Raw genomic sequence first — 27800 nt, 5'->3', positions numbered from 1 at the left:
GTTGTAGTGCATACCTTTGCTAAACAGCATCAGACTTTGCAGGTTTGAAGTTCTTGCTTTAACTATACTACGTTTTATTGGAATTTTTAATCTTTTATTCATTTGAATTAACAAGTTGTATTCATTGATCAGCACAGAAGCCATGTTTACCTTAAAATTGTTTTTGGCTTCTCTTTCAGCAATATTTATTAAGCTTAGGTAGGCTATATCATATATATATATATATATATATATATATATATATATATATATATATATATATATATATACACACACACACACACACACACACACACATATATATATATATATATATATATATATATATATATATATATATATATATATATATATATATATATATATATATATATATATAGCTATTTTTATTGCCAGTTGCCCACCAAGAAGTCACTATTAAGTCTTTTTTTTTTCATTATAGCGCAACCAATAGTGCAATTTACGGTTTTATTTTCTGAATACAGGCGCGCAGACCTTTACTCCAAATGTGAAGTGCATACAATTTTTTGTTGTATCTGTACATACAGTATTAAGGGAAACCAGTATTAAGGCAAACCCAGTACGTCGTTATCGGTCTCACATAACCCTGCATGTCTCGTTATCTTATATTTCAGCCATTATTGTAAAGCTAATGTAAGATTTCCAAGCACGAGGTTACAATGCCGGTACACCCCTAAAAACCAGCTTGTGGGCGCTATAGTGGATTGTACCACTCTGTTTCATTTAATAGGGGGGGTTTAGATTGAAAATAATTGTACAAACATAACGAACGCAAATTAAAATTAAAATGCGATATAATACAACCATATTATTTGATGTGTTGAAATATAGTATATTAATATTCTACTCAAGACACGCCTAGTTCAGTTGTTCGGGGAACTCAAATCAGTTTCCTCTACAATCTCCTGTGGGTCGGACGACACGGATAGACAGTAGAGCATCTGCGCCTCCTGCATCATTTACATCAGATTGTGTATGAGCTGTACTTCTGTGACCAAACCATCGAATATAACCCGCCTTCAAGTCGAAACAGCCTATTTTAAAACCTACCCGTTTACTTTTGATTCGTTATAAGGTAAGCAGATTTTTTTTCTCTCTATTCGATGGCGCTTATTTAACATAGGGCATGATGAGTGAACGGCTGCGCAATCACATGCAGCGAATGATGAAACCTCGCACATGGGTGACATAGTAAAATTGGGCGGGGGGGTCAAAATTTTATGTTCTTTACAAATGTATAGTACATGTCTTTGGCGTGTAATAAATGCTTTCCGCACGAACGTAATTGCTGATTGTCAGTCAGCATAATAAAACCGTCCGATCGTTTTCTATAATATTAGCGGAATTTAAATAACACATACACGTATAGACACAATGGCCATTCTGACAACAAATCATTTACTTTAGACTGTGTTCTTGACATCCTATGCGCATGTAGATCTCACGATCTTTTAAAAATGTATTTTTTTGAATTTGAAAATATTTGATAGAATTTAGAATTCGTTTAAGGAGCGATTTGCACGACGAAGAGGCCAAAATGTGTTCTCTTGGAGCCTGGATTACAAAAAGGTGCAGCCTTGAAAGAAATCTATTTATCACATGAGCTGCCACCGAGAGAGCGCGCCGCACAGCATCATTCACATTTGTACACTCGTGGTTCTGTATACAATGTACAAACCAGACCTTCTGAGGCACAGAGTATCAGTCTGATACCGTTACTGCTATAATATCTCTTTTTTTTTTGCTATACATCGTTTGGCAAACCGGCAACCTGCTATTCTGGGCCGCTGCGGCCACGTGACTACAGAACGCGCGCTCTCGTCTGTTTGGGTTCGTATGCAAATGAACCGACCTCGTGCTCAGAAGAGGGGCTAAATAATTTAGATGCGAAATATGATCGTGTTCCGAATGATCCAGTCGGCTTGAGTGACAGTTAGTGTCAAATGGAATAAGCTATGATGCAAAGTGATTGTTTCTCAAAGCCTCTTTTCCAAGAAAAAACGCTGTTTTGCCTTTTCGTTGTGCATCGCAGTAGCTGTGACTAACATAAAGGTGAAATTACTTTTTCCCCAGTAACATACTGCATAAATCGTCTCAACTACCTGCCTGTCAGTCATCCTTTTAGTGTTGGGCTTGACTGAAGATATGGGGATATTCAGCAGAAGTTATTAAACATTCATGCAATTTAGTGATACATTGCATCATGTGAGGGGAATTAGCCTGTCTAGTTTCAGTTGCTTTGTTTTTTTTGTTTCTAACAGGAAACCTCAGTCGTGAAAATGAGAAGATAAATAAATCCACCCACACTTTCCTATATCTGCTGACTAAATACCACTCTACTTCTGAACATTTGTCCTCAACTTGCCCTACCCAAACGGATTTCCTAGAATCTCTCCCTCCCCATTGATAAAAAAAAAGACATTTTCAAATGCCCAAAAACAGCAAAACCGTCAAGAGAGAGATTGACGATGACGAAGTTACGGAATCTGTCAAAGATTTGCTCTCCAACGAAGATAACTGTGAGGACTCTTTCAAGAAGAGCTCTCTAATGGTAGGAGATGTTCCACAGAATAAGGACCGGGATGTTGAGGAGGGCTCAGAGGAGGAAGAGGAGGAGGATGAAGAAGAGAGGCCTGCCTGGAGCAGCAAGCTCCAGTACATCCTTGCCCAAGTGGGCTTCTCAGTGGGTCTGGGCAATGTCTGGAGGTTTCCCTATTTGTGCCAGAAAAATGGTGGCGGTAGGTTAAAATGAATGAATGAAATTGATTCAAAACTATCAGGTTAATATATCTATATATTATATACATATATACGGTAAGCAATTCACCTTAAAGAGTTGATATCTAAGTATATAAATAATGCTGAAACAGCTCACAATATTCTCCATTTATATAGATAGGTAGATATACATATATAGATAGACAGAGATAGATATGAATGGCGAATATTTGAGAGTGAAACTGGGCTGCTTCAGTTGATAGACACAAAGGAAGTACAATTCTAGACTGACATTTGCCTGACATCTCAGATGCATGTTCTCATTATACATTTCCTCCTTCATTTCCTTTTTCAAATCAGTTTTTTCAAACCCAGAGATCTTTCTTGGCAAAAAAACACATACAATTAAATATTGGCATTTTGGGATAAATAATTAATATTGCACAATGCATTTTTAGTCAACACAAAGAAAGATGCCCAATAATAAAGTGATGGTTTTGCACTATGTGTAATTTCTTTAGAAACCATAGAAAACAGCAATAAAGTGACAACAACTAAAAATATATTGATCAATAAAAACAAATTAGAATTAGTTGTTTGAGAGAGAGAGGTCTGGGTTCCCTCAATGGTATATAATGGCAGGTATGGCATTGAAATGAATGGCTTTGCATGTGCTGGATAATCACAGGCTATATTACCCATCTCTGATTATACAAAGCTGTTTAATATCAAGAGAAAGCAGATTACAGTTCCTTACCCTGGTATCACTTATAGCAATGACATACATTAGATATGATTACTCTTTGTTCTCATTTCATTTGCAAAACACACTTTCAGAATGAGTAAATAACTTCTGTATCAGGAAAAAACACAGAAGAGACACAATCTATTTAACATCTATAATTAGAAGAAATGCTACTGTCCTACGTTTGGGTTTCATATGGTGGTAACTATTGTTTGTACTGTATACAGTTGTAGAGTAGTTTGTGTCAAAGGCCTGTTGTCTGCATGAGAGTTTGACCACAACCCTGCAGTGTCTTACTTTCCAGGTTATAATAAGTGAGTGTGGCCACCCTGCTGTGCAGATCAGTAATTAGATTAAATAGGCCACTGTGTGTGGGCCGTGTCTATCTCTGTCTTTGCCAGGGCCGAGCAACCACAACACTACACCATCTGTGTGCCATCAATGACAGCAATGACAAGATCACTACAACGTTTTGCTGCCCCAGTCTGCCAGATGTCATCTTATGCACACCCTGTAAACTCCCCAAATCTTCAACCAGCATCCCACAATCTGACCTAAATTACAGACCTTAAATACGAATAAAAAAAAATAATGTTCTACATTTTGAAATTTAATTGGGCACAAGATCTAAAGTATCATTGATGTCTGCAATAAAGTTTCAAAATACATTTTGTGTTAAAGCAGTAAAAATAAGTGGTGGAGCTTACCTTTTTCATTATGTAGCAAAGCCTGAGTTAGGTGCAAGCTCTAGAAATTGGATTAAGGCTATATAACAGAGGGAATCGATGCTAAATGGCCTGAAATTACTATAAATTTCCCAAAGCCTGGATGTAAGTTTGGCACCCAACAAAACATGGTTATTATAGTTAAGTAAAACTAAAACGATAACAAAAATAAAAGTAAATTAATATTAACTGAAATAAGATAATAAGCATAAGAATCATCTTATTTTAATTTTGTGTATCCAGATATATGTCTATACACATATGCAAACTGCACTTAAAAAGGAAATATCAATATAATTACTATATAACAATAGATATCAATATATCAATAATCACGATAATATTTAGAAAAAACTTTGTAACCAGGCTGTTTTGGTCAAAATGTACTTCCATAGTAGGGAAAAAATACTATAAGAGTCAATGGTGACCCAAAACAGCCTGGTTACAAACTCATACTCAATTCATACAGACTCGAGGGTGAACGAATTATGACAGAATTTTCATTTTTGGGTGAACTGTTCCTTTAATGAAAATTATAATAATATTTTAATGATCGGTTTATGATTGCAATTGGTTGTCTCTAAATACACTATAACAGATGGTGTTTAAAAATCATCGAAATTGACTAATTCTCAGTAGGTTTCTGTGTGTTAAGGCACATGACTTCAACATGCTGGAGAAGCAGCAGCCCTTCAGTGCGCTCAAAGCAATGCCATTGTATTGAAGTTGTTCCCCATAAGGCACTGGGAAGGAATGTTCTATCCTGTGCCACTGGCAATGCTTGAACAGTTTTAAAATGTCAGTCTCATCCTCCTTTGGCTCTCTGAAACAGAGTTCAATTCAAGAGAGAAAATATTTGCAAATAATCATAGTGGGTTACCCCATTCATTCATATTTCAAAAACAATTGTTAGACTGGTCAAAAAGTAAATGAACTTTAACAAAAAATGTTGCATAGTCAACTAACTGAAGTGTGAAGATAATTTAAAGCACATGAAAGCAAACTAAAATGGAAACTGGAAATATAAATAATATGTAAATAATACTAAAACAACACGGGACACAGAAGAAATGTACATGACTAATATAAATGAACAATACCCAAAAATACATAAAGACAAAAATGTGAATAAATAAATAAAATGTTTTATAGATAAATAAATAATCATTATACCAGGATTAAAATGATTATGTTTGTTTAGATGAAATATATGACAACAATGGCAGTTTTAAATTGATCAAACATTTGATTGAGTAATTGCATTTATATCCTGTCACTTGTTCCATGAATATACTGTATGCTATATCTCAAGTCCTCTGTAGTTGAAGTAAACAGGCCAATAACCACAGATTTCTCCTCTTTGTAGGAGCGTATCTGGTTCCCTACCTCATTCTGCTGCTGCTGATAGGGATTCCCCTCTTCTTTCTGGAGCTAGCAGTGGGCCAGCGCATCCGCAGAGGAAGTATTGGGGTGTGGAACTACATAAGCCCACGTCTGGGTGGCATCGGCTTCGCCAGCTGTTTGGTAAATATCAGTGCTTTCATGAGTATACTTCAAGTGCAGTAAAGCTGGATACTGTTTTTGCCCAAAAATAAGGCAACTAATTAAGCCCTTTCAAAGGTTGATGGTATAGCCCAGATATTTGACTGCATCTCTGTTACTGCAGGTGTGCTTTTTTGTGGCTCTTTACTACAATGTCATCATTGGCTGGAGTCTCTTCTACTTCTCACAGTCCTTCCAGCAGCCTCTTCCTTGGCACGAGTGTCCGCTGGTCAAAAACAAAACTAATACATGTAAGACAACTTAAATAATAACAGAAAATGCATTCATTTAGACATAAACAACTTTTCTGAAGAATCTTATGATGCCATACACAAGATTGGACGTTTCATGTTGTTGTTTAGATGTCGAACCAGAGTGTGAGAAAAGTTCAGCCACTACATACTACTGGTATCGTGTGGCCCTGGACATCTCTGACTCCATCTCTGATAGTGGAGGACTTAACTGGAGGATGACTTTGTGCCTGTTGGCTGCTTGGACCATGGTGTGTCTTGCAATGATCAAGGGTATCCAGTCATCTGGAAAGGTAAGAAAAGTGTTTTGTATTTTGTTCTAGAGAAATCTGCCTTCAGTCACACGCTAAAAGTCAGCCAAGACCTCAAGGGATGTGTTAAAAGCCACACAGAAAGAAACACTGACCTTCAGACTGATCCTTGCTATGTCAATGAGAACCATTGGCTTCTCATGTGATCTTTGCCTGAGTAATGTTGTGAAACGTGATGCATTTCATATACAGATAAGACCATATGTGGTATTCTAGCATCTGTGTGCTTTTGACTCAGTTCACTTTAGCTGATGGTTTTTTTCAAATTATGTAAGTATTGAAGCATTCTTAAAGGATTAGATCACACAAAAATGGAAATTTGCTTAAAATTTGCACACCCTCGGACCATCCAAGATGTAGATGAGTTTGCTTTTTCATCTGAACACATTTTAAGAAATTTAGCATCAAACTTTCTCACCAATGGATCCTCTGCAGTGAATGGATGCCATCCGACTGAGGGTCCAAACAGCTAATAAAAGTATCATATTAATCGAAAAGGTATCCACACAACATAAATCCATCACTTAACATTTTGTGAATTGAGTTTGTAGAAACAAATCCATCTATGGTAATGCTAAACATTAAATGATAATATTCTACAAAACCTTTTTCAAATCTCGTATAGCTGGAGAGTGAGAAAACAACAAAATTAGCACAGCACAATGGACACAAACCAAAACACTATGAAATTAGCACAACACAATGGACACAAGTTGCAATACAGGGAAATTAGTAAAACATAGCAGAAACAAGCCAAAACAAAAGCCACAACTAAACAGAAACAAGTCGCAACACAACAACATTAGCACAACACAACAAAATTAGCATCAGAAACAAGTTGCAACACAACAAAATTAGCACAACACAATGGAAAAGAAGTCATAAAACACCAAAACTGGTTCTCTGTGTTGTGTTTGTGGCAATATCACCGTGTCATGAAGATTTAGTTGTGTTGTGCACTACTGGACCACCATACTTTTTTTTAAGTGCACATGTAAAAAGAAAACATAAAGTGGCTCCGCAACTACATAAAAATGTGTTAAAGTAGTGCACTAAATTGATGTTTCCTCTTGATGGATAATAAAGGTTTTTGATAAACAGTTAATCTATTTCCAGCTAAATGGACAACAGATGGATTCCTGCTGTTTAAGTATGGCCCCTCAGTCAATAAGGACATTATTGTATAGGATATAGTATATTATAATCTGCAAGGGATAAGGACAGTCTTTGAAGCTTAATCTGGGATTTACCTCACAAAGGAATACCACACAATCACAGAAGACTTATTTTATGAAGAACAAAAATATACTCAAAGTTCTATTCTTTTTTGTCATTTTGTGTGCACAAATAGCATGGCAATGCTGGTCGCCATGGATTTGTGTCCACCATTCACAGTTCTGTGGCACTGCACCAAATAACCATACTCAGCTACAATTATTGGTGACTGAGGATACTGTACTGTAGAATTAAAGCTGTGTCTGCAGGAAGAGGGCTTGATTGGTTTAATGGATCTTTGTAAAACCTTCATGATGCTTCATTTTTGGAAAGCCACAGAGAATGTGTCTTTTAATCTTCATAGCTGTGGGAAACGTTTAACTTCAAGCTTTGTTCTTACTCTTTAAGGCAGGTCCACCCTTGATGAATCAGAGATGAGTCAGTAGCCTTTTCAGTATTATGGTCATACAGTACAAGCAAGATCAAAGGAAGCCAGTAATGTCAATCATCAATCTAATTATTTCTCTTTAAAAAGTGCTTTTCGACTTAAATTAGTTTGTTAAACTAACATTAATATGTGAGTACCATATTACATATCTGAGCACGACTTTAGAAATACCAAATTCATGGGTTCGATTCCCAAGGAATGCATAAACTGATCAAATACAATGTAAATCACTCATGTAAATAAAAATGTCTCGCAAATGCATAAATGTTAGTGTAGAACAGCATTTACTGTGTCACTGTACACCTGATCTGTCCATTCTTGTATAAGGTTTTATGATCAACTAAATTATGATTGTTTTAGTGCAAAAACCTTGGCATACTTTGAGATTCTCAATAAAAAAAAAACTGATAATATGAAACCATTTAAAATGTGTCCTTAAAATAAATTATACACAGGCTTTAAGGATTAAGCTAGTTAATAAGTGCTGACATTATAATTCTTGCTGAATAGAAAATTAGGAAATTATTTTTGGGGTGTGACTGTATGACTTTAGTAAACTCTTAAACAGAAAAGCAAGCATTTGCAGTACTTCTGGACTCTCGGTCACACCTGGTTTATTGTAGTATATTCATTTATTCATGTAGCAGAGGCTTTAATCCAAAGTGACATTATTAGTTTAGTATTCTGTGTACATTTGTTATCTGTATACTAAGTATTTAATAATATTTTTCATCTAAAATTTAGTTTTAGAAATGTTTTTTGTCTTTAATTTGTCTGTTTTTTGTCTGATCGTTTTAGAAATATGCTTCAGTCTGATCAGATTTCAGAAGTAGTTTTTTAGTCATCTGGGATGCAACATACATCATACATAAAGCACATAGTGTCTGCAGCTGTTTCTAAATTCACTCATTTGTATTCACATGTGGCATTCAGGCTAGGTAGTCAGCTAATAGATGGCTTAACTACACCATCTGGCTCCAAAAAAGCTTTCTTCATTAAGAGTCCTTCAAAATGAGCTGTGTATAGTGATAAAATATTTTTTTTCTCTACACTGTTCGAAGAAATGGATCTGATTACTTTCTTTTTCAAAATGATAGACTGCAAAGGTGTAAAAATATGTAACACATCATCTGAAGGTTTGAAAAACAAATCACAGGTGAAAACTCCATGCGCTTTCATGCATAACTAGATGCACATTTAGTCAGCAAAGTCAGCAAGTGAGAGCACCTTTCTGCCACCTATATGCAGAGAATGATTTTACAGTTAAAGAAACAGTAATACAGAGAAAAAAAACACGTAAATGAATGATATTGCAGACATTTTCTGATATTCTGTTTGGTTATGTCTAATTGCAGGTGATGTACTTCAGCTCTCTATTCCCGTATGTTGTGCTTATTTGTTTCCTGGCCCGTGCTTTCCTGCTCAAGGGTTCTGTTGATGGTATCATCCACATGTTTACACCAAAGGTAAGACCCTAAAGAACACGATCTGTGTATGTGTGAGCAGATGACACATTACAACAATGGTTAGACCAATTTACTCTACATGCTCTGGTTCATACAGCAGCAATTAATCCACTTTATTCAGAATTATGGTAATCATCCATTACTAATTCCCATGTGTATCCGTCGTCTCAGTCCGGTGGAGACCAGTAGATGTATCTATGGAAACAATACCCCAGCCAGATATCCCAGCATGCATTTGTGATGTGACTCGACAGAAGTGAATTAACTCTTCCATCAGCACAGACTGAAACGCAGCAGACCGTCTTGTTGTGCCAGCTATTTGACACAATACACAAGACATGGTCACATTTCTCCTCAGTGCTAGAAGCTATCAATGCGTCCCTTGTTGTGCTATGTGTCGCTTCAAAGTCTTATCAGTGGGTGGTTTGTGTAACACACAATTAAATGATAGTATGCAGCCTCTGCTTTGGAATAGTTCCGCTATTGAATTAAAAACAACGCTAATTTGAACAGAGCTGTCTGTGGCTGAAGTGTGGAGAGAAAAGAGATCAGGATTTGTTAATTAAATGTTTTGAATTTGTCTTATTATATAAAATCCCACGTTTAAGAAGATTGTGAAGCTGATACATTTCGCATGTCAATGCATCCAGTCGAGCAAGCGACACATAATAAACTGAAGTATCTTTTTACAGCTGGAAATCATGCTTGAACCCAAAGTGTGGCGTGAGGCTGCCACGCAGGTCTTTTTTGCTCTGGGACTTGGATTCGGTGGCGTTATCGCCTTCTCCAGCTACAACAAGCGAGACAACAACTGCCATTTCGACGCCGTGCTGGTCTCCTTCATCAACTTCTTTACCTCAGTGTTGGCCACCCTGGTTGTGTTCGCCGTGCTGGGCTTCAAAGCTAACATCATGAATGCCAAATGTGTGGAAATGTAAGTGGAAGACAAATGAACCATAAGAAGCGGTTATATGTTCAGAATAAAAACACACTCGCATTTCATAAACCGCACACAGACCGAATGACCTGTAGTTGACTTTCTCGTTTTAATGTACCGTAGGAACACGAAGAAGATCGTTGGTTTCCTTGGAAAAGAAATCAATCCAAGTTTGATCCCACACCATATTAACTTCAGTAATGTAAGCCCTGATGACTACCAGCAAATGACCAACATTATCCGGGGCGTGATGGAAAACGACTACCCACGCCTAGGTTTAGATAGCTGCGACATCAAAGAGGAGCTGAACAAGGTGAGGAGGAGCTTAAAGTGAACAGATACACCTCGGGGAAACCTAAGAGACAACCGATATACACAAACTTTCCATGGAACACAACCCTGGCAGCTACGCTCTCACTCCAGTCATTTGTTTTGAAAGTTAAAACAACACAAAAGAGCACTATACGTCAACGTGTGTTTTTTAAAACTCATAATCCATGGTCATTTTTTTATTTGACATGGTTTTGAAAAGATTTTTATTTAAAGATTTTAAATAAATGCTGTTTTGAACTTTCTATTCATCAAAGAATACTTAAAAATAATAAGCAGTAGACTGTTTTATGCATAATAATAAATGCTTCTTGAACACAAAATCATATTAGAATGATTTTGAAGAATCATGTTATGGGTCACTTAAGATTGAGTTAATGTGTGTGTGTGTGTGTGTGTGTGTGTGTGTGTGTGTGTGTGTGTGTGTATTACAGCACATTGTAGAAAAAAAACATTAAAAAAAACATTTTTTGACCACAATAAGGTAAACTGGAGAGGTACTAGTTTAGTGAAGAAGGCACAGAGGTTTTCTGCTGTGCTGTTATAGAAAGAGGTGTGTGGGTGATCAAGAGACACCGCATGATGAAACAAGCGGAAATATATGCTGTGTGCGATGCCATAATGAGATGAACCACATGCACACAAGAACAGTCACAGTCTTTTCCTTCATACAGTCACTTTACTCCTGCTGCTTTGATGTTTTCTTTCACTTTCATCTTTTTTTTTTTGGTTTTGAGGTAAACGCTTACACTAAAACCAGCAAAACTCTTAACAGTACAGAATCAACAGATGTTTGTACGTCATTGCTATAGAAGCAAACACAATTTCACGTTTTGGCATTTAAACATCACAATTTAAATGATTAAGTAAATGTCAGTTTCTCTAAATATATATGTGATGTTTGCCAGCGCAAAACAAGTCCAAGCCTCGCCCTCCACCAGATTTTTACTAATCAGACGTCATCTTTGTATTCATATTTGCTTTTACATGTTTTTGAATGCATTCTAAAATCGTACCTGTATTTTGTTCTCACAGGCTGTGCAGGGCACAGGCTTGGCCTTCATCGCCTTCACTGAAGCCATGACCCATTTCCCAGCCTCACCCTTTTGGTCCGTCATGTTCTTCCTAATGTTGGTCAATCTAGGGCTGGGCAGCATGTTTGGCACTATCCAGGGCATCCTCACACCCATTGTGGATACCTTCAAAGTACGAAAGGAATACCTCACAGGTCAGCCAAAGCCAAAACGTCTTAACTCTGCTCTATGGAGAAAAGGCGGCATCCTTTAATTCATATGTGCTTACATTTCAGAATATATATATAGTTTATAATCTGCATCACAAACATTATTTCTCACTGCTTTCTTTACAGTTGGTTGCTGTGTACTTGCCTTCTGTATTGGTTTAATATTTGTCCAGCGATCTGGGAACTACTTTGTAGCCATGTTTGATGACTATTCTGCTACTCTGCCTCTCCTTATCGTTGTTCTTCTGGAGAACATTGCTGTGGCCTGGGTCTATGGCACCGACAAGTACGTAACGCACTCTTCCTGTTAATAGAGAGAGCTTACAGCACCCTCTTGTGACAAGAGCTTAACATTGCTATGAATATTATTTTCTTTCTACCCTAATTGAATTCAATTTATGATAATGTGGCAACCAAATAAATAAATTACTGAATAACTTCTAATTAAATTACCCTTTAAAAAAGGAATTACAAAACCCTATAGACTGCTTTACAACACAATTAATCGACAAAACTCTGATAAAATCATCTTGACTGAAACTATAAAAAATATTTTGAGAAAAAAATATATAAATTATATGTATTTTTATATTTTAAACGTTTTATTTTTGTAAACTTAAAACGTGTTAACTTTAAATACTTGAAACTATTTAAGATAAGTAAAACAAATGTTTAAAAAGTACATTTAAACTCAACACACATATATATAAAATTAATCATGAAAATAAATTTACACAAAAAAATAAATATAAAAATAAAATATATATATATATTTTTTTACAAAAGTTGAAAACTTACATTAAATGTTAAATATTATATATAGTTACATTGCATACAAAATAAATGGAAAAAAGGCCAATCACAATAAATATTTTCAAAAGCTTGATACGATCAACAAATTACAAAACAAGCTCAGTTCTGAAATAAGCAGCAACTCTAATGTAATTTGCAGTGACTGTAGCATTGATGCATCTCTGTCTCCTGTGGGTTCATCCAGGTTCTTTGAGGATCTAAAGGATATGCTTGGTTTTACTCCATACCGATATTATTACTATATGTGGAAGTTTATCACTCCAGTGCTGCTGCTGGGTCTTCTGGCCTCAAGCATCATTCAGCTGGGACTGTCGCCACCAAGCTACAGTGCATGGAACCAGCAACTGGTGGGTAATCTCCAATAAAGCTTTGAGAAAAGAGGCTAATATGTGATTTAAAAGCTTAAAACTTTGGATACAATAATAGTGCTGTCAAATGATTAATCGCATCCAAAATAAAGATTTTTCTCTACATAATACATTTGTGTATATTTATTATATGTGTGTGTATATATATATATATACACACACAAACTTATATTTTGCATGTATATAATAAAAATATGTTGTTTGTATATTAAACATTTACATATACTATCAAATATAACAAAATATATGTGCAATTAAGTGTAAATGCTTTCAAAATATATACTCTATGTGTCTTAATATATACATAATAAATGAACACAACACAAACACGTTATGTAAAGAAAATGTCTATTTTGGATACGATTTTTCATTTGACAGCACTTTATCTGAAACATGATTTAGCTCAAAATATGGCCATCATTTTCAGACTTTTTGTAGATTATTTTAGGTGTTTTATTTTTTGTAAACATTTCATTCATTTATCACATTTTGGGTGAATGATTCCTTTAAGCTCTGGTCAGTTCTAAGGCCTTCAATCCACAGTTTTACCCGAGGATTATAGTGGCATCATTCCTTTGCCAGAATAATCCAATTGCAGTGTCTGTTCTCAGGCTCAAGAACAGTCTCTGAGCTATCCGCCCTGGGGCCTGGCTGTCTGCATCTCACTGGTGGTCACCGCCATCCTCCCCGTGCCTGTGGTTTTCATTCTGCGCTGTCTGAACATCATCGATGAAAACGCAGGAGGCCTGTCGACCGTCTCCTATAAAAAGGGCCGCATTATAAAAGACACGGCTTGCAGGAACAGAGAAGAGGACGAAGACGACGCAAGTCTTCTCAATGCGAAGACGCCGAGCGAAGCCCCTTCACCCATGCCAGCCAATTACCGAAGCAAAGCGGACCTGCTCCCGCGCAGACGTCATGCTCAACGGTAGCTGCAGCACTGGATACGTAATGCCGAATATTACAGACATTCCGACATGCCCGAATCCGATTTGTGAGGACCTGATCAGCCTCATCTGTAACTGTGAGGACCAGACTCATTTCACTTGCCCGTTAGAACCTCTTCATCAAGTTCCAGACCTTGTCGATCACTGAGTGAAACAAACAGCATCTTCTAACGGCCATCTTCATCTCACACTGGTCCGGTACAAAAGTTTCAACATTTCTAATTGTATTATATCCGTAGCTAGCACTAACGCCCCTAACCCCATCCCAACCCATTGCCCCAACTGTTGCACGCACTTGCCCCCTCCCCGTAGGGGCCTGTAGACCCTGGTTTATGCTCTACTGTAGAATGGCTATTTGTACAAACAGATTATGTTGCAAGTCAGGGCAGTTACTGTCCACAAAAATCGAGATTAGAAGCAGCTTAGCAGCTTTGGAAAAGTCTAGAATGTAAATGTATGCGTAAAACTTGGAAAACATGCAATACTTTTCTTTTGGATGTAGTTTTAATCATTGTACATCGGTGTATGGATTGCATTTAATACAACCCTAACTCATTGTTCGAAAATGTGTGCCTAATTCATTCTAAAAATGTTAATAGAATACAAGGCGTGAATGTTGTACATTTAAGGTATTCTGTAAATATATTATGAATAAATTTATTCAGATATAGTTTGGAATACAGATCATGTTTTTGGTAAGAAGTGCTTAAAGATCCAGTACGCTGACTTTTTTTTTGTTTGTATGTTCTTGCTGATGTGCTATCATTGTAAAGAAGTCTTAAGACTTCTCCCTCTTCTTGTAAATATTTTTTTCATGAATTTGCTCAATGACGCAGTATTTCCTTTCTCAATATTGAGATTAAAAGATCAAAGGATTCAGACATGTTGTTTGGCCTATTACTACTTTGTTGCACTCCACAATAACCTGACCTGAAATAAATGAGAATTTAAAAAGATAGCACATGGAAAAATATGCATCAGTATAAGCACTATTGTAAAATTTCATTTTAACTGACTGATTTAAAAAAACAAATTATATATATATATATATATATATATATATATATATATATATATATATATATATATATATATACATATATATATATATATATATATATATATACATACATACATACACATACACACACACACACACATTACTAATTTTCAAGGTTTACTAAAGAATATAGTAAAAAAAAAAATGTAGAAAGATTAATTTTTTGAGGTTTAGAGGATGGCCACTATTTATCCATTACAAAAAACAATATGGAAAAAAATAAATATAGTTAAATCTCTATTACCTAATAAAGTACCAATATATCTTGCAGCCCTTTAGAAAAAACGGGTAACAACGTAGTTGGTTTTAAAACCTTTATTGTCCATTTTGATTTGTTCAAATCACTGGGAGGCAATTTTCAACTAAAATCTGAAAACAAGTAGTGTCTAAAAATCAATGACATGACAATTATAAAATTAATGTTAAAACCTCATGTTACAATTACAGATATTCAAACAAGCTTCGGCTAAAAATGCAAATGAGTGTAACTTGTCATCTTTTTGACTTTTCCCTGAATCATTTCAGCTCCACACGACTCTTTAAAACGAAAACATTTGAAAGCTAAAAGCAGTGCAAACAAACAATCATACCACTATCGTGTCATCTGAGTAGAAATGATGTTGACGGATTCCTAGATTTCTTATTACTCTCATGACACATCTTAAGTGTTAAGTTCTACAGTTGGGTTTATACTGACTTAGCGAAGCCCACTCTGTTATTCTCCCGATCAAACACGGTGTAGTACTGCCCAATGAACACATCACCCAGAATCCACAGGGGTCCAGCTGGGGGAGGGATATCCAGGCCCATGAACCCACTCAGACAGATATCCTTTCCTGCCTGGCTTTCCTGTAAACACATACAAACAAGCAGAGAGAGATACAATCTTTAGAAAGTTGTTGTTTTAGCAAAAATCCCATTAGTGTTTTGCTTTCCAAATACCGGCTAGCTGCATGTGATTTACAAGAAAATAAAACTCCAGATACTAGGGGGTTTTTTTATATCATGCATGCCCTCTTCACAAACACCACCTCGATTTCACAGCTCCACTGATGCAAACAAAAAAAAAACAACAGCGCTGAGGTAACTAATACTGACCTTGAGTATGTACTGTTCTCCAGTCAGAGAGTAAGTCTTTCCTCCCAGGACGAATGAGATGGTGGGGAGTGTGGCCACTTTCTTACAGTCCACCATGTACTACAGACAAAATGTGTTTATTACAATTTCAATAAATAAGCTGCAATAAATAACAGCCATCGTTAGTGTATATTCATACTCAACTTAAAAACATTATATAATATTCTAGATTTTTATTTTATTCTATATTCTAGAACTTCAATTTAATAGATCTAACAATGCTTCAATGAAAATAGCTACATAAAGATTTAAAGTTGCAGTACCTCTCCCTGGATCAGGGGGATTGCACCGATAGCCTTCTGCAGGGCTTTGACTTCAGCGGCTGGGCCGTGATCAGAGACGTCCCAGTGTCCACGATGGCTTCACATCCTCCTTTACACAGAGTCAGCTCACTGCCGATGCTCATGCTACACACACACACACACACACACACACACACACACATAGACAGAGCGCTGTCAAAACTACTGTTACAGGGATGTTCTGCATTGGTGGTTCAGTGGTAGGATTTTTGCTTCTCACATGACAGACCAGGATATTTCATAACGCATCACATATTCATGCATCCCTTCCATCTTTCAGATTAAAGAACGATATTGCTTGCCTTCATAACAGATCAAATTAAACAGTGTTTCAAAGGCACTGCAATTTGTGTGTGAATATTTTAATGTTGCCTTTACAAGCAGTTATATCTTAAAAATGCGCATTTTCAAAATAGATACAGCTTTTATGTTTGATCTGTTACATAAAAGGTTAAACTAAATAGAGCATCAAAAATGACAAAAAAACAGGTGTCACTTATGCATTTAAGTATAACAGTAGTGCGCGATAGAAAAGCCAAAGCAGCAGTTAATCATTTGAAATGAGATACTTTCTTGCCTAAAATGACCTCTTTTCTAGCTTGATTTGTAAACATGCATTCATATAAATAAGATGAACACTGCATCACACAGCTCACAGATGTCTCTCACCCATCCATGTGAATCTGCCAATAGGCCTGTCTGCTGATGGCCACGTAGTTAAAGTCTCCAGTGTAATATTTAGGGTCTGTGCCTCCAAGAAGCAACTCACCACCAGGTTGGGTGTCAGGGTTTCTGTAGGACAAATAAAACAGGGTCATCTACAACAACCGGGCCTGAACGGTGCGACTCCATGATGCATGCTCGTGATAGACTTTTTAATCTAATTATCTATTTCGTAAACAACCCGAGACAGATGAAGATGGCTTAAATTAATGTACGTACCTGTTCAGATAGAAAGAGAAAATATTTTTCTCCACTTTCTTCTGGCTCATCATCATGTCAAAAACAGGAGGAACCCCGTCGACGGAGATTCGAGGATAAGCCATCCCGAGAATCCCATCAAACTTTGCTGCAATGAAAGCCACTCCTGGCTGTTTTATAGCTTCTCCAAATATCTGCTTCTCAACCACGATATCCCCAATCTAAAAAAAAAAAAAAAAAAAAAAAGTAGTAACAGATCGGTTTCTTTCACCATTTGAGGTGACAAAAAAACAGAAAAAATAGACTTGTTGCTTCCTACCGTGCATGTGTCCTGGCTGAGATAACCAGACAAGCTTCCGGAACCATACTGTATGGAAAATTCAGTCCCGTTCTTCACATAGGAGCTTGACTTGCCCCCATTGTACTTGTGATGAAGCACTACAGGGTTAAAAAAAATGTATTAAAAAGTATGTAGCATGCTGATATAACTACTGTACATAATGTTCACAGAGACACATTCTTAACCTTATTTTACATGCCAGGGCCTTTATTTTCTAGCAGAGCAACAGCACTTATTTGAATAACATTTTGAATCCATATGAAATATTTTAATCTAAACTACACACAGTATGTTACATATACATTAGACGAAACACACACAAATGACTGCTTATTCACACCAAGAAAAGCAGTTAGACATCGTCACTGAGGCAAGACTCTTGAAAGGGTGAGATACAATCACTGACATGTTCTTGCTCAGATTACAGGAACAAACATGCAAACGGTTCACTACAAACATGCCACGAAGTTGAGCAACATTTTGGCCGTTATCTTGTTATTCATTTTAAAGAATTTTCATGAAGTTAATCATGGTCTAAAGCCAATAAATTATCAAAGATTGTCAGTTTTTGTGTCTTTAATCATTTATTGGCACTAGAACATTCATATAAATACTTCAAAATTAAATTGTGTATACGGTTAGTAATTCAAAATATCTAATCATTCCTAGTCTCTCTGTGGACTTACAGCAGGCAATGTCAGTCAGGGAACAGTGGACCGAGGGCACCCACAGGTTGGAGGATCCTGTGTCAAACACCACAGTGAAGGTCTGGACAGGAGTGCCAAGACCGATCTCTCCGTAGTACTGAGCCTGTAAACAAAAACCCCCGAATCGATCAAAACTCAGCGCCAAAACTGACTGTTATCTAAAATATTTTCTCAAGTTTAAAATTACTAGGTCTTCAGAAAAAGTCAAATAAAATCAATTGTATTGAGATTTTGGTTTCACCATGAAGTCAATCTCAGAATTGATTAATTGAATAAATGTCACAAGGTTAATTCCTAAATAAATATCCAATTTTTTCAATTACTGATATTCCTATTTAATAAATTATGTTTTTATTTTGACACTGTGTTAACAGAGTTGACGTTCTTCAAAATAACTGTATAAGAAGTTTTTAGATTAAAATATTTTCTCAAAGAGACCGCAGATACTTTTCAGTGCTTCAGATCTTATCAGTGAGATAAAGTAACAATTTCCTGTAACATACACAATTCTGAGAGATAATTCCACAAACTAAGAAAATAAATAAAAACACACACACAAATATATATATATATATATATATATATATATATATATATATATATATATATATATATATATATATATATATATATATATATATATAAAAAGTACTATAAAATATCCTGATTGAACATTGATACATCAACTAATTAGTACATTTAAAACACTTTTTAAATAAATTATTATATTGTTATGGACTGTAACATCTTGTAATTCATAACAATAAGTAAAGAATAATATATAATATATATATATATATATATATATATATATATATATATATATATATATATATATATATATTATATAGACAGATAGATAGACAGATAGATAGACAGATAGATAGACAGATAGATAGACAGATAGATAGACAGATAGATAGACAGATAGATAGACAGATAGATAGACAGATAGATAGACAGTAAAAAAAGCTGAAACAAATAATGACTATTTTTGGGGGACATCAAATGTTCCCGCAATTGCAAAATCGCTATTACAGCACAGTATTGTGAAATTGTGGTTATCGTGACAGCCCTATAAAATGGCATTCATTGAAAAAAACAAGAGAGATAAAGTAAATTATAATAAAAAAATAATAAATCTTTTTTGTGAATCATAATTTATATCATGCTAATTTTATGAGGTCTTTCAGCCTAAAGAACTTGAATCAGTTACCTAAGATTGTTTACAAAACGACGAATATCAGCCGCTTATTGCCAAAGAGGATTGTTGTGACCTGCTGCGGTAGAGGCATTATTTCAGAAGCATGACAAACAATCTCATGACTAGCTGTCTGACACAAACAAATCATGCTGTCCGTTACAGCATATGACAGGAAACGGACAAGCATCTTTTTTTTGCTGAATAACCCACAGAACAGGTTTCAAGTTCATTTTTTCCCCACTGTCAGTCACATTTCAACTTGCCGACATAGTTGAATTTATTAATCTTATGACATGACTAAGCAAAAGGTCTGAAACTATAGGTTAAACTATAACAGCTTGTCCTCTTTTTTGCAACTTCCTGTACGCACAGCTTTGTGCAACCTCTGTGGTCTGAGAGACCACATCCCTCTGAAAGCAAACTAATCGATTTACTCTACTACCGTGCTCAAATTCGAAATCTGAGAGAGAAAAACCCGGCCAACCAGTGATGTTTGGTAAACGATTAGGGGCCATTTACGTACAAGATTAACAGGCATTTCAAACCACGGTCACCCTACACGGGAAACGGCATTTACAACCAGTACTCACATCAAGGTAGTTTTTCAGGGTCTCTGGAGTAGGACCATTACTTGCTGGGAAGCCTAGGTTGTATTTCAGTGATGCAGAACTGGACACAAGCTCCTCTACAGCTCGGCCAGTGTCACTCATAGTGCGCCTGATGGAACGAAACTTCTGTAGAGGAATCCTGGAGAGAAACAGACGCAGAAATATCAACAGATCAGTTATCTCGAAGGCACAACTAAACCACCTGCTGCGAACTAAAACGTTCTCATTCTAAAAGTGTGTCAGAGTTCAATTCCATCCATTTTGTTATGACAAACTCAAGTTATATTTTATATTTATAGACAATGCAATGTCATTTGACTTGGGGAAAGGCTAGGAAGTGTAAGATTAAGCTGGGTAAAAACGTCAATTGCTTCAAATTCTTCAAATCAATTTCTAGATTAAATTAGGCACTTGTTCCGTGTGCATAAAAAAAAAGTGATGCAGTAAAATCTGCTGTTTTGGACTTTGATAGGGTGGTGACTGTGAGTAAAACTTAGTATGTGTGTCAACTTCAAGACAGACAAATCAGGTCGGTTTCTAACATTCAAAAGAGACTTCCACCGTAACAACTAAAATCTAAAGTGAATAATGACTCTGTGTAACTGATATATACACACTATCCACGTGCTTTTTGAGTCGGCTGGGTTGAGATCTATCAGCTTAAGTGCACTAAACTGGATTTCTAAAGGTTGAATTTTAAAGGGCCCTTCATACTGATCTATAAACAGCTCTTAGTTTCTGCTGAGTCACAAACGACCAGTCTCTTTGTCTGTGTCTCAATGTGCATCCTAAATTCTAGAAGATAGTGGTAATTTTCAATACTATTTAGGACAGATAGGGTGGATAGTACGGGGAGCAACAACCTCCGGGTGTTTATTATTTTACACTAGGGCTGTGTCTCAAATCCTGATAAGCTGTGTAACCTAGAGAGACTTTTAATTCGTTCAAAAATATAAGTATATAAAAAACTAAGGCAACTGTTGTTTGGTAAAAATGTTGCATAAAATTATACTAAAATACTCTAGACTGCGTTATATAGCCCACGTGAAAGAACAACAAAGATCAGCGTGCGTGGTTTAGCCGTAATGATCGGATTGCGTCGCTGCGTTGTTATTGTTAAGTTTGTTTGCTCGACCTTACCGTACTATCGCGTCGGACGTCCAAAACAAGGCAGCAGCTAGCAGCAGACAGGCGATTCTCATGTTGGCGAGCCGTCGGGACCTGTTAACGCATCTGAGGAGCAGTGTAGATGTGTTGAAAGTGTTGTAGTGTGATCAGATATGTAGGGCAAACGGCTGCAGTCAGCTGATGCTATGGCGCTGCCGAGCAACTTTTGCTCACGGTCATGTGATGTGCTTTGAAGAACGTCAAAGCTGCGCTGCTTTCTGCGCAATCAAAGGGTTCTGAGGAAAGATTAAAAATGATTGGTAATTCATCGAATTTAATCAAATGAATCGCATTTTTGATTCAATCTACATATATGTAATATAAATATAGAAGCAAAGGAAATATCTCAGTATATTAATATACATTGTTAAATACATCTAAAATATTTATATATCTGTTAAAGAGCCAGTTGGAATGAAATAGTACTTAGTTAACACTGGTCCTGATAATTGTATTTCGGATTTCACCTATATTTTCATTAAGTTATGGTCTTTAACCTTACATTTAGTTATACAATTTATTTCATTAAATTTTGATGATATTCATGGAAGACTAGGAGTGACACACTAAAATTATGGAACAATTTAACCTTAATATAAATGAAATTTAAAATGTACATCATTAAAGTATTTATTATATTACTATTAGTTTTATTTGCCTACATAAAAAAAATCTTTGAAGGTCCGTTTATTTTCCAATTTAATTTCCGATTTATTGTTTTATTTAACTCTATTTTGTAACATGAATTAAAAAAAAATAGTAAAGGTCTAATAATTTGTCCATTTAAAATTGAGTTATATATATAATTCCATTTCATAGCTCTATTAAGAAATTCACAGGCGTACAATTAGATGTTGTATGTACTTACAGTTGAAATATCTATTGAAAGAATATACATGTAACTATTAACAACCTAACCCTAACCCTAACCCTAACCCTATTAACAAATACAGTTACTTACAAAGGACAGCACATTACCTACAACTTATACATTCGTTCGTTCGTATATGTAACCATAAATTATGTAAACAAAAGTATTACTTCGCACTTTTACCACTAGATGTCAGTGTGACCTAAATAATGTTCTCACTGCAGTCTGAGAAGTCGACGAAGGACTCTCCACATAGCAGAGTCTATCAATTTGCAAGAGTTTAACTTGCTCATCGTAACTTTATGTTGAAAAATAAATCCAAATGCAGCTAATCGCTTTTCACGTCCCCATCATTGAAGTGACTATGTAGCACTCTTTCCAATTAACTGCTACCACTGGAATAAGACTATATATCACAAATCTGTCTATTGCATAAGAAATATTGCTATCAAATCTATAGCTAAATGTTTACATAAGCATTTAGTAGCTGAGTCCTTGCTGCTGGGTTAAACTGTTTTATTTCCCACAAGCTATAATTTACAGACAACTGCTTTATGAGCTATAAAGTTTATTTTACACGTCTAGGGACTCATATCATGTGAACTGTGTTAACTTTGATTGTTTTTACGCTCCATCATTATGAATCTCACATCAGCTGATTTTAAAACTGACTTAACACCAAGATCAGAACATAAACAACATAGAACTCATTAAACGCATGCAAGGTCATTTTGATGTTTTTTTATTTTATTTTATTGATATTTTGATTAATTGCAGTAAATAGTTAACAAATGGGCACTGTTTAGCTCCACATTTATTGACCCAAATTTTGGCAACTCCTTAGAAGTATTCATAATGTCCGTTTCATAGTAACTGGTTTTATTTTATGAAGTTGCCGTTTTATTATGCATAGAATCTGTTTACATGTCAGCTGAAGGTAAGTGGGTGTCTCTGGGCGGTTCATGTTGAAAATAACACTCTAATGGACTGTCACATGCGGACTTTGACCTGTAATGAAATCTGTCCGTCTGTTTAAGTGTTTTACTGTGTACTGTATAACTATCGTGCGCGTGTGGGTGCTGAAATGAACGAGGGGGGGAGTTTCATTTTGTTCACATGAGCTTATGTTTATTTGACAACTGAGCTGCATAATTTCAAACAGCAAATGTGTAAAGCATTAAGGAAATGTGCAGCAGTCGCTCAGTTTATCCTTTAAAAAAATCCATAGATTTCTTCTACAACATGAACATTGAACATACAGCATATTCACAAACTATATACATCCACATGCCACTTTTTAGGCAAATGACAGTTGAGGCAAAGACACTATAGGGCCTATGAAATGTGTTACAATGCAGAAATAAATGGCAGCTGGTACATCACTGTTCCTATGCATTCATAAACCCAGGTCTAAATAATAAACACATTCAATAAAAACGTCCACGATCTCCTGATTGTTAAGATCTATCCAATCTAAAAGGTCCATTTACACGTTTATTCATGTCATGTTTTACAGTGCTCCACAATATTTGTACAATACACAGCATGACCCAAACGCATTTAGCTTTTCGAAGTCATGAATAGTGACAATATTTCAGAAAAGGCAAAACACATTTGATATAATCACATCTCTTTAAAGGTTTTACCTTACGTACTTTTCAACAGCCGTCTCAGGCTAAAAATGAGCCAGCTCACACGTTTGAATATACCAGCTCAAGATTATTATGATGTCATACATTTATAGATACATATATTCCAATACTTGCCTTGTATTTAAGAAGATTTCCTTAAGAAAAACATATCGTAGTTTGAGTTCAAAGGGCATCGGCTTAAAAACGAAGAGTGAGGATTGTGTTATAGGAAACTGAGAAGGCAAGAAAAAGTGCACTTTACCTCTGGATTAAATAACTACTTTTATCAGAATATATACAGTACAAACTTTTATATCTACCAAAAGAACACAGATTACATTCAATATCAAAGTTCCATAAGGTGCTATTATATACCTTGTACATTTTTGCTAAAGGTGACACAGGACAATGTTGTCAGATTGTTGGCAAAGCACTCTCAGCGATGACTGACAGGTGATTGGTCCTGCCATTCTGATCTGGAGTGTTGATTTCCTTCACAAGAGATTCAGACTAATTGTTCGGGAGAGGGAGAGAAAGAGACGGGGACTGCTGTAACATTACATCAGAGGGGTTGTCGCTTACGCCATTTGTCCAATTAAAATCGCCCAAAACATTTCGTCACCACCCCTACCAGAGGAGCACCTCTAAGAAATGAGTCCTATCCCAAACACTACGGTATGTTGAGGTATGTAGGTAACCCTTTCAAGCACTGAACTTTAAAAAGAGCAAAATACAACCGAAATCCAGTCGTACTAGAATAGAAAGTTATATTATCTGACAAATACTGCAGCAGTCACACCAGCCTGCTTGAGGTCAATATCAAACGTTACATCCAAGAGTCCAATATGTGACGTCCAAATCTTTGAAAGGAACGTTCCGGCTAGGATAAGCGGCGTTCGTTAGCTTAAAGAAGGTTAATACGTACAGCACTAAATTAAGTTTCTTCACCAAAAATGAAAAAAAGACAACTACGACAATGAAAAAAACCCAGAGATTTCACACATTTTCGGTCAATACTAATACGCCATTGGATGGCCGCGAATTGGATTTTCATTCAAATATCTCAATGAATCAGTGCAAAAGGCACTGGCTGTTATAATGTCCCCATTCTCCCTAAAAAGATTTGAAATTTGAAATTTTGAGTCCTCATAACAATAATGCTAAAAACACACAAATAAAAGAACAGCCTTTGCTTGGAAATCCATAGAAACACTATAGTAAATACTCAATGACAATTAAATTAAGATAAACAGATAAATAGCAATTTTACAAGCAAACTAGTGTGCACTCAAAGGGCAAAAGATCAGCTTTATGTACCATCGTTTTCATTTCTTTGGGGCTGATGAATGGCATCATTCTCTGAGCCATGATGATCCCCAGACACAGGAGAGGCCAGGTCGGCCTCGACAGGTCACCATCGGGAGATGGCGGCTCGTCGTCTTTTAAGGATGCTGCATTAAATCCAGAGGTTTTATCGGCGGAGCGTTGGGGAAAGCGATGGCAGCGGCGGCCGCGGCTGCAGCGGAGGCATGCGTGGGAATCCCGGGGTAAAGCCACGGGAACGGGGTGGTCAGAGCCGCCGCCGCCGCCGCTGGATACACCAACTTTTCCAAGTGACTTTTATCAAACAAAGGCATGTACGATGCTGCTGCAGATGGGTTTATGAAGTAAAACGGCATGCAAAAGGGAGTCTGTTGTCCACCAACACCCGCCATTCCCATTAAAGAGTTCATTAACGCCACGTCCGGCCGGGTATTGGCGGATTCTGAGGCGCTGTTCGCTGACCAGTTCATTTTGGCTTTTTTGGTGACACGTTCATCTCCGAATTCCTGCTTGATCTTAACTCCTTTGGCCGTGTCACAACCTTTCTCGCATTTGCCATCGCCTTTCTCTGCCTCTCCTCCATATCCGCTGTCGGTGTCCGTGTCGTTCTCGTTAAGCTCGAGGTTCTGAGTCCTCTGGATGACAGGGACGCAGTTGGCTTGAGTATCCCTCTGTGCGTCCCGCTCGGGAGCGTCGTCGCCTGGCAACGGCCGCTGCAGGATCCCTGCACCAGGCTGGAACTGAGCGGAAACTTTGTGTAAGTGGTTGATGAGTCGCGTGCACATCTGCTCGCGCGCCGTCCAGTTCTCCACCTTGTTCAGATACTGCAGGGCTTCTTTGGCACATGCTTGAAAGCCTGAGTGAAACGCGTCTAAGTCAGCCTGGAGGGAGGACTTCAACGACCGCTCCCCTGTCATAAAAAAGAGATTACAAAACCTGTTATAAAAAAACTCATGTGTAATATAATCAATATATATAGGATTTTTAAAGGTAATATATAAAAAATAAATATTAAAAAAATAAAACCAACCTAGATTGATACATAGATGTTAGAAATAAACTTATCAACATATATATGATTTATATATATGACGTTTTTAGACAGGAATATATAGAAATTAAATAGAAAAACAAATAAAACCAAGATAGAATAGACAGATAAACAGATAGATAGATAGATAGATAGATAGATAGATAGATAGATAGATAGATAGATAGATAGACAGACAGATAGATAAACAGATGGATAGATAAAACTACTGCAGCTATTTTAGTTAAACTGCTGTACTTTAAGCTCCATTTACTGTTATTGATGTTTCTCTGATTGCATCGTGTGGGTTGCACATTATGTAATTTACCGTTCTGCAAAGCGATGATCTTCTGGTGCTGCTGCTCTGTGACAGCTGTCAAAGCGTTCAAATGCTTCAGAGTCAACTCGAGAACTACCGCTTTTTCCAAGTGTCCTAGAGTCTGTAAAACAATACGAACATTTATCGGATTCCCCTCTTTCTTGTTTTCCTCACGCGGGTGAGGTAAAATTACAAAACACATTTCAGCAAGACCCAACAAAAATCATTTGACTTAAGTTACCGTGAGCTTCAGATGTTCCGGTAATAAATCTTTCAGCTGCCCAATACATTCATTTATTCGGTCCCTCCTCTTTTTCTCGATCAGTCTGTGCGGTAACTTATACGCGTCCTGCGAATAAAAAGTATTAGCCATTGCAAAAGTTCTTAAAGTAATAATCATCGCTCGGATTATAGACGCCGAGTGTTACGTGTACTTGACGGACATCACGTTTCCATCACGGATCCATAGTTTGCTTACCTTTCCTTCCTCTCTCTTCACTCCTCTTTTGATTTGCACATGTAGAGAGACGAATATTCAACCCTAAAGAAAAGAAACACCATTTTTTTTTAAAAAAAGCGAATACATTCACTTCGTCATGAAAAGCGCAATTTAGTTTAAAAAAAAAAAAAACAATGAAAAAAATCCATAAAAATTACCCCAAGAAATCCGCGTGATCCAGGAACTGTCTGCCCTGCATTCTCGGTATTCTTTCATCCATAACTTTGTCCCACTTTCTTGTATCTTTCTTTTACAATCAGGTTTGTTAATCCAGTATCGGCGGAGCGGCAGCGCGTTGTGTCCGGTCTCGCGCAGCACCTCTGAATGATGATGTGTGTGCGCTCGCCTGAGCTGACACTCTCGCGCACTCACTCTGCGCGTGGCGACCACGGCGCAGGCGCGTCGTCACCAGGAACCGCGCGCTGACTCACGTGTAAACTGCACCAGCTCCAGAGTCTGGGAATTAAACGGGCTTGAAAGTTGTCAGTTTACTGCTGAAGAGACGCTGAAAAATAAAACCACAAGATATCTCCCGGACGCGTTAAAGTAATTGTTCGTCCTTGCTGAGGTCTCGAGGATAACATCTACACGTCTAAATGTG

The 27800-nt window shown here is 36.7% G+C and overlaps 3 protein-coding genes across 3 annotated transcripts; 1 reads left to right on the top strand and 2 right to left on the bottom strand.

The window, feature by feature from the left end:
- Nucleotides 1–935: 935 nt before the first annotated feature.
- Nucleotides 936–14097, top strand: LOC122362445 (sodium-dependent neutral amino acid transporter B(0)AT2-like). The gene is made up of 12 exons (XM_043263885.1): nt 936–1096; nt 2283–2759; nt 5576–5733; nt 5876–6002; nt 6114–6295; nt 9332–9442; nt 10135–10376; nt 10503–10692; nt 11745–11937; nt 12079–12238; nt 12950–13112; nt 13745–14097. Exons 2-12 carry the CDS (start codon nt 2450–2452, stop codon nt 14063–14065), a joined length of 2157 nt encoding a protein of 718 aa, XP_043119820.1. The 5' UTR covers nt 936–1096; nt 2283–2449; the 3' UTR covers nt 14066–14097.
- A 1343-nt stretch (nt 14098–15440) lies between these two features.
- Nucleotides 15441–21679, bottom strand: LOC122362648 (cathepsin D-like). The gene is given in 10 exon segments (XM_043264192.1): nt 15441–15989; nt 16239–16337; nt 16541–16608; nt 16611–16684; nt 17249–17371; nt 17522–17721; nt 17820–17938; nt 18527–18650; nt 20342–20498; nt 21500–21679. Coding segments are annotated over 10 exon segments (1188 nt in total). The 5' UTR covers nt 21562–21679; the 3' UTR covers nt 15441–15827.
- Nucleotides 21680–25183: 3504 nt separating this feature from the next.
- LOC122362646 (class E basic helix-loop-helix protein 41-like) lies at nt 25184–27519 on the bottom strand. Its single transcript, XM_043264190.1, is given in 8 exon segments — nt 25184–25435; nt 25438–25512; nt 25515–26261; nt 26710–26821; nt 26942–27049; nt 27179–27210; nt 27213–27241; nt 27358–27519. Coding segments are annotated over 8 exon segments (1263 nt in total). The 5' UTR covers nt 27420–27519; the 3' UTR covers nt 25184–25337.
- Between the last annotated feature and the right edge of the window lie 281 nt (nt 27520–27800).

Source organism: Puntigrus tetrazona, chromosome 18 (assembly GCF_018831695.1).
Source record: "Puntigrus tetrazona isolate hp1 chromosome 18, ASM1883169v1, whole genome shotgun sequence".
Lineage (NCBI taxonomy): Eukaryota > Metazoa > Chordata > Actinopteri > Cypriniformes > Cyprinidae > Puntigrus > Puntigrus tetrazona.
The sequence above is the reverse complement of the archived record's forward strand: the minus strand, read 5'-3'. Positions and strand labels throughout refer to the sequence as shown.